We start from the raw sequence: 8578 nt of genomic DNA, 5'->3' as shown, positions 1-8578 counted from the left end.
CCGGGAGAAGAAGCCGCGATTTTTGTTCCAAAATGAGCGTACGAACTTCAAAACGAGTTTGTAAAAACTTAAACTTTTTGAAATATTTGAGCACTTGTAACGTGAAACAGAGAAAAGCTATCGTCAAGCTAGCAAATCGAGACGCTATTTTATCGTTGGTCGAATGCTGTATAAATGTACTTCGTGGGAACGTTCAACTTACAGATGAGCAAAAGAGTCGGTTGAAGAAACATCGTAAAGTGATACACCATCTATGTCGTAAAATTCCTCTCGCTAAAAGAAAACAGATTCTAGTGCAGAAGGGGGGATTTCTCCCGCTTTTATTAGCTCCGCTTCTTTCAATCGTGAGCTCAGTCGCCGGCGCGGCGATAAACCGCGCTATTAATAAGTAAAAATGGCCCGCAAAATGATTTTAGTTTCCGAAGACGCCTTACGTCGTATGAAAAACGCTACTCTAGAAGAAGTTGTTCTGGAACCGGAAATACCCACTTTGGATAAGGAAATGAAAGCGATTCTCGAGAACCCCAATATGTCCCAATCCGAAAAATTATCATTTTATAATCAAACTTTGCAGCGACACTTAAGTTCTAATCAGAAACCAGTTGAAAAACAACAGCAATAAAAAAAACCTGGTACGAAGAAATTGCCACATCTATACCACCAAGTCTGCTCACCGACGCGATATCTTTGTACAATTGGACATTGCGATATATTTCGTGGAACGAATTAGGCGAAATGGAAATTGGGGGGCGGGTCGTTTCGGGATCGAACGTTATAGATTTAATTTACGACCCGGTTAGAAAAACCAAATCAAATGTCGATCCTACGGGAATTAATAATTTTTACGAAACTTTGCAAAATAATAATGTACCAAAAAAATTTATCAAGAATCCCGCGAGGTTAAATTTGTTAAAATCATTATCTTATCTCGCGACTCCACCCAGGCCGCAACAGTGGGTGACGATTTGACTGTATTTATCAATAAAACCTTTAACGTAAGTTAACGAGTATTTATTTCAATTTTTTGTCTCAGGATGGATGGTTGTACTGAAACTGTAGCTGTGGGTGTGACGTCCAAATTAGTGGATTCTTATTCCAAAAATCCGAAAATTTTAACCGCTGTCATAATAATATTTATATTCGTAATAATGGAATTATCTGAATTCCTATTATGGTACTACACGGTACCCACACCGGGAAATTTTACCAACTATGGATAAACTTAGAAATATATACTACGACGTAGTAGACTCTGGCGGTTACGTTGGCCTTCGAAGATTGTATCGTTCAGCCCGAGAAAAGGGATTCAACGTATCATTGAATGAGGTTAAAGATTTTTTACAGAACCAAGATACGTATACGTTACACAAAAATGTAAAGCGGCGGTACGAAAGAAATAAGACAATAGTTTACGGTATTGACGAACAATGGCAAGCTGATTTAATTGACCTGCAGAAACTATCGAGACAAAATAAGGGATATCGTTACATAATCGCTTGTATTGACGTATTTAGCAAATTCGCTTTCGTTGAGCTGGTGAAAGATAAGAAGGGGGCTACCATAGTGAATGCTCTGAAAAACATACTAGATGGTGAAAGACGACCAAAACGCCTACAGAGTGATCACGGGAATGAGTTTGTTTATAAAGCCGTTCAATTGGAGTTAAAATCACGGGGAATAGAATTTTTCGCGACGAATTCTGAAGTTAAGCCCAGTATCGTCGAACGCTTTATTCGATCGTTTAAATCAAGAATGTATCGATATTTCACTGGCAAAAATACAAATAAATACGTCGATACGCTCCAAGATTTAGTTACCGCGTACAATAACAGCTATCACCGTTCAATTAAATGTAAGCCCGTCGAAGTAACGTCAGAAAATTCGAAAATATTTTGGAAAACTCTATACGGAGGTATTGATTTCAGTCCGCCAGTGACCTATGATTTCGAAATTGGTGATATTGTAAGAATTAGCAAAAACAAGGGTATCTTTGAGAAAGGATATATCCCAAATTTTTCCGAAGAATTGTTTCGAGTGATTAAGCGGATACCGAGGCAACCGGCGGTATATAAACTGGAGGCTTTGGATTTGGAACCCATTTTGGGAGTGTTTTACAAGGAAGAAGTACAAAAAGTCGGAAAAGATCTCGAGACGTGTGCTTTTAAAATTGAAAAAGTGCTCAGGCGGCGACGCAAATCTGATAATTCAGTCGAGTTACTCGTACGCTGGAAGGGGTACGGACCGCAATTTGACAGTTGGGTTCAAGAAGTAGACTTAGAATGAGTTTCTACATCACTCTACCATCCGATTCTTCGCTGAATTACTTTCCCGATAATACTCTGAGCAAATTCAGAGCTTACCTTCCGGAAAATGTTCAGCTGAATGGACCTTACGAAGTAAAGTTATCCTAGAACGTGGAACAATATCAAAGAAGAGCGGGTAGTCCGAGTTTGGACGGATGATATCATGTCGGAAGGTTTTACGGAAGAAAAACTAGCTATTATACCCAAAGCAAATTTCTCTACAATCGAAGATTACCTTGAAATGTTAAAATTTGAGGGTAAAAATGTTGAGTTTAAATACATAAAACATCTGAAACGAGTTTCGGTTCACATTGCTAAGAGTTTTTATTGTAAAATCCCTCCTGATATAGCGGTTATGTTGGGGTTTTCGATTCAGCAAGTACAAGAACTTGAAATTAGGGAATCGACGATAGCTCCATATACCGTACATATGGACGTGGGATTACATTCGTTGTTTGTTTATTCCGATATCGTTGAAAGTACGATCGTCGGGGACAGGAACGTACCTCTCCTAAGAATTATTTGCGTTAAAGGGAAAGACGGTGAAACTATAGACTCGATATTCACTAAACCACATTATTTACCAGTCGCGGGTTCAAATATTCAAATTATCGAAATTAACATTATGGACGACTTGGGGAACCCCGTGCGATTCGAACGTGGAAAGGTGCACGTTACTCTACATTTCAGACCACGGAGGGCCTGGCTCACCCTATAACAACACGTGCGAGAACGAGTCGCGTTCATTTTAGTAAAGCATAACGAACGACCAACATCATGAGACACTCGCAGTTTAATCCCGCCGTAAGCGATTACGAGAACTACTATTTGAATCAGGCTGGCTATGGATCAATTCCTGTTTATCGAGGTGTGGGTGTTCAAAGAGGATATGGATTAGGCAATATACTAGCTTCAGCTTTTCGCAGTGCCATGCCCCTTTTCAAGCGTGGAGCCCAGTTCTTAGGAAGAAAATTCCTCGATACTGGAGCGAAAGTCGTCACGGACGTTGCTAGCGGTATTCCAATCAAAAAGGCACTCGCAACTAGATCCAAAAGCGCTGGCAAAGAGACCTTAATTTCAGCCGCGGAAGTGGTTAAGCAAATGACGGGATCTGGACTTAAAAAGAAACGCTCCCGACTGCGCAAAATCACTCGACGTAAAGCCAAGAGGAGGAAAACATCGTGCCCTTCTTACTCCGATATATTTTCATAAAGCGTTATTATGGCACTGATACATCCACATTCAAGCGGGTGTGTGAATTCGGAATTGGACCTTTTTCAAGTTCCGTTATCGCAGACGGGGATTATCGGTGGCGAATGGGTCGAATACAATCCCATTTCCAGTATTACCAACAATTCAGAATCCTACGTAGACTTGTCGCAGACTCTCCTACACGTTCAGGTGGAAGTGAAAAAACAAAATGGATCTCTCCCCAAAGCCGCCGTGATCAGTGCGGGTGGAGTGGTAACTACACCAGCTGATAATGTGGCGCCGGTCAATTTATTTTTACACAGTCTCTTTCCCGAAGTGCATCTATTTTTAAACGAAAAATCCGTTACTCCTTCGGCTCAAAATTACCCGTATAAAAGTATGATTCAAACCATGCTAACTTTTGGTGACTCGGCTAAACGAGTCATCTGACCAGCTCCTTATTCTATCGCGACACGGCGGGTGAGTTTAACGACTTTACCAAAAACGAAGGTTTCTTGAAAAGAGCTGAATTTGCTCAAAAGGGAATTATCGATATGTACGGCGTCCTCCATTTAGATGTTTGTCAACAACCTCGATATCTTCTAAACTTGGTGGATTTAAAATTTGTTTTTGGTAAACCGAACACCGATTTTTGTTTACACTCCGATGTGAAATGTCAATTGGAAATCAAATCAGCTTCGCTTTATCTGAGAAAAGTTAAATTAATTCCAGAAATACCATTATCTCACGCGAAAGTATTACAAGTGGCTAGAGCTAAATACCCCATCACTCGCACCGAATGCACTTCATTTTCGATCCCCCAGGGGAACATGAGTGTAGTGCAGGATCATTTATTTACCGGCCAGATTCCCAATAAAGTCGTGATTGGGATGGTTAGTCAAACGGCTTTTCTAGGTGACTTAAAATTATCACCATATAATTTCCAGCACTTTAATTTAAACCACATTGGATTGTTTGTGGACGGAAACAGCGTACCCCATCGCCCTCTCACTCCTAATTTCGCGGAGAATAGCTACATCCAGGCTTACGCCAATTTATTTCTACAAACGGGTCAGTGGAACATTGACGAGGGAAACCAAATAAGTCGCGAAGATTACGTTGGTGGGAACTGCCTTTTCGTCTACGATTTGACGGCTGATTGGATGAGCAACGCCGCCCATTTCCATTTAGTTAAAAACGGAAATTTGAGGCTCGAGATAAAATTCGCATCAGCTTTAGCCGAAACGATTGCTGTAATTGTGTACGCGGAATTCCAGAGTTTGATTGAAATTGATAAAAACAGAACCGTGCTTTTGAACTAGAATGGATACGTTACAACTAACTAGAATTATGGAAAACGATAAGTCCACCAAAAACCTATTTCGGGGAGTTATGGCTGCGGATCAATTACCCAAATACGTGAAGACTTTCCCCTCTCTTTATATCGTGAACACGGCTACTTCAGAAACGTCCGGAGAACATTGGGTTGCACTCTATTTCTCGAAAAATTTTGCTATTAATCGATGTCGGGGTGTAAAAATGTTTGATATTGTGACAATATTTTCTAAACAAAAAAATGATAATGATAAGATGATTAAAGAATTTGTGTATTCAAACTATTCAATAAATATTGAATAACTTTTAAACTTTTTTTTTAATTTACCAACATTCAAAACAAATTGCAAAAACACTAGTTCATAAATTTTTTTGTTAAAGTAAATTCACAGATCATATCCAGTTAAAAATATTTAACATTTTTAGAATAATATTTGTGAAAATAAATCAAAATACTCTAAATATTCTTTTAGTCATATACATAATGTTCTTTAAGTTATATACATAATGCTCTTTTAGTCATATACATAATGTTCTATTAGTTATATACGTATTTTACGAATTCAGTCACACCTTTTTTATCTTGTCGATCCAGTGATGTCCATAGGATAGAGTTTGAATACCGTTACCCAAAATGTATCTTTTATTATCACAAGGATTTAGAGACATTTTGTTTTGGGAAATGGTAAAGAGTTGATGTCTCTGACTCACAATTCGCATCATACAGTTGCTCGTAATTTGATTCCGAAAAAGACAATTGCGGTAGCTCGAGTGGCGGATACTTTTTTTGACGACTCTCTTGCAAACACCCTTCGCGGTTTTTTTCTCCCCCTTCTCCGAAAGGATACTATACATTTTCGGGCGTAAACCGCAAAACTCGCGAATCGGAACTCCTTCCATCTCGTCTTTCATCTTCCCAATCACTTTTTTATTTGATTCATTGTGAAGAGGATGATTAACGGGATATCCTGAGAAATCGAAGAGGTGGGAGGACTTCTGTAAGTCCGCGTAGACATCCTCGGATTGTATGTCATACGTGAGGCTGTCAGTATCTGTGAAAAGGAGTCGCGCTTTACCCCCGAAATTCTTCCGCGTGTACTCGTATAGAAACTCATACATGGAAAGTTTGGATAGATCCAAAATGGAGAAGCCGGTATAAATAGGTCTATTCAAAGTAAGCGACTTCCTCTTCATTTGAATGCCTACGAGTTCGTTGTGGAAAATAGTGAACTTTTCAAATGCCGGAGAAGACGCTTTCTTGATGGCCCGCTCAGGTGTTTGCACGAGATGAAAGTCTATACGATTACGGAGATTTTCCATGGTCTTACCTAGTATTAGAGAAAATGAGATTAGTATTGATTATTATTTAAATTTATATTTAATATACCAAAAGTACTATTATTGAGCAACTTGAAAAATTCCCGTTCAAAGTTGTTTTTGGCAAGTTTTCTTTTCTCCGTATTGAACTCGATGAAGGGACGAAGCCAAGGACTTTGGTCAAACGAGAGTATCCTGTGAACTTTAGTAAGTTTCATCCCCTTCGAAACGTAGTATTTTAAATTACGATAGTGAACTTCTTAACGTTGCTTGTTGAATAGATTAGGTACAAGCTTAGAAAGAGTGTCTTTTGTGGAAAGGTTCAATTCTTTAAGCATCAGTTTATATTATGAAGAAAATAAATCGGTGGTTATTGCGCGAGATTCGGGCGCAAGGGGGTAGCAATTGTGTTCTTGATGCAATTCAGCAGGATACTCTAAATCAACCTCCAAAATGAAACCATAGGATGACTCGTCCGATAAAGTAAGCACGTGTAAATTAGTGTAATCGAGGAGGTCTTTTACAAGTACCCAAGCGAACTTACTAGTGGGTAGGTAGCCGACCATCGACGACCCGTACAAATTGTTCATGTCGAAGTACATTATAAAATTACCCGGCTGCTCGGGGTCGTAAGTTTCGGGTATGTATTTATTATTCGCCTTGGCGAATCTGTGGCTAATCATCGAAACCCCTCCTCGAATACCGCGCTCAATAAATAAGTGCATGTCAATATCGAGGAGTAACTCCAACTTCACTTTGGTCATGTGAAGCGCAGATTCCCAGGTGAATCCTGGTCCGGTGTACGCGTGCGCGCAATCCAGGCCATAGTATGCTACACACATGGCGCGGAAACTTTCGAAGACGTCAGCGAGCTGGAGGGTATCCGCTTGAACGTACAAATCGTGTAGTTCACCTGTCAAGAAAATTTTCGTTAGTAACATTATTTCTTTCCATTAAAGATTTCTGGCGAAATACCTAGATTTTTTACGTTGAAAGTATTCCACACTTGTCGGACTGATTCGTAACTTTCATCTGATATGTGTTCGTCAGTGAGAGAGTTGAAAAATGCTTCTCTGGGAGGAAGTGTCTCCTCAAACTTTGCCACGCTGCTCATGTAGTCGTAAGGATAGGTTAATTTTTTAAGTAAATACGGGACTTGATGCGAAGGATAGAAAGAGTTTAAAATAGGAAATTTATCCGACCCCCCCATAGCTAAGTTATTAATTAGAGTTTCGAGGGAAGCTGGCATGAAACGAAGTGAATCGATGAAACGGAGACGACCTATAGTGAAACTTATATAACTTTCGGTGGTTGATGGAATGCAGGAAATTTTATGTTCCTTCATCAACCCAATCCTCTGCATAATATGATTGGCGTCGTATCTACAATTTGAAAATAAATATAATTTAGTTATAATTTCGTCGATAGTAGAAAGGAAAATAAATTACGTACCGTGATAAATTGTGCATGACGACGGGTGTAAACTTTCCAACTCTTAGCTTAAAATTACACGAATTGTGGGCCACTCCGCGAAAACGCCCTAAAAATTGAAATTAGACGTTAGCTTTCTGATAATAAAAACCACCGATAAAAGTGTAATATACCGGAATAATGACAATGGTCTCTAACTCCCGGATCGCTCTGCGTGAGAAGATCTCCACACACGTAACAATGAATGGCGTTGCGAACCGATTCTTCTTCGACTGGTGTCAAAACCATCGGAACGTTTTTCTTTAATAATTCGGTGATGTACTCCCGTTCCATCAACAAACTTTCAAGAAAAACATCAGTAGCGTCAGTTCCTCTATAAGTCACGGGCGGATGCGGTTTTCCTATAAATTGAATATTCTTTGTAGCGAAGATATTTTTTAAAAACAGTACAAAATATAAATACCATCGGGTCCTACAACAACATAGCTGAAACCACACGCTACATGTTCGGAAAGTTTGGTTGTTGATGGCAGTGAAGAATCGGGTAAACATGTATGGATTTTATCAATGATAGATTCAAAATCCGCGTATGTGACGTAAGGTACCTAAATTTAAGAAGAATATTAAAAAGTGAAAATTTGTAATAAGATTCCTTTTTTACCTTTTGTAGCCAGTCGATTTTATTGAATTTTAAAATGGGTTCTTTGTGGGGCATTTTCACAAGCTGTGGACCGTGGACATTACAGTTTTTTACGTGCTCTCTATGATTACTTTCGGCGCTTACACCAGAGTAGCGGTGTAAGCAATAACGACATACGTAAATTTTTCCGTTATGATTTGTGAAGTGACTCAACAAGCGACTAAGGTCGCTAATAAGACAAAAGTGCTGGTTTTTTCCTGCAACGAGATATAGAAGGTCTATTTGTCGATCTTCCGGCACTTTGTTTTCACTGACGTGAAGCGGGAAAACTTCGTTATCATAACCAAAAACGTTGATTGAT

General features: G+C 39.3%; 2 protein-coding genes across 2 annotated transcripts; both read left to right on the top strand.

Moving 5' to 3' along the window:
• The first annotated feature begins 1212 nt into the window (after positions 1-1212).
• On the top strand, positions 1213-2283 carry LOC149949136 (uncharacterized). Its single transcript, XM_090169373.1, has 2 exons — positions 1213-1634; positions 1926-2283. Exons 1-2 carry the CDS (start codon positions 1213-1215, stop codon positions 2281-2283), a joined length of 780 nt encoding a protein of 259 aa, XP_090025499.1.
• A 1241-nt stretch (positions 2284-3524) lies between these two features.
• Positions 3525-4816, top strand: LOC149949135 (uncharacterized protein F54H12.2-like). Its single transcript, XM_090169372.1, has 3 exons — positions 3525-3891; positions 4005-4387; positions 4442-4816. Exons 1-3 carry the CDS (start codon positions 3525-3527, stop codon positions 4814-4816), a joined length of 1125 nt encoding a protein of 374 aa, XP_090025498.1.
• The last annotated feature ends 3762 nt before the right edge of the window (positions 4817-8578 follow it).

Source organism: Leiobunum rupestre, chromosome 3 (assembly GCF_980474605.1).
Source record: "Leiobunum rupestre chromosome 3, qqLeiRupe1.1.hap1, whole genome shotgun sequence".
Classification (NCBI taxonomy): Eukaryota; Metazoa; Arthropoda; class Arachnida; order Opiliones; family Sclerosomatidae; genus Leiobunum; species Leiobunum rupestre.
The sequence above is the reverse complement of the archived record's forward strand: the minus strand, read 5'-3'. Positions and strand labels throughout refer to the sequence as shown.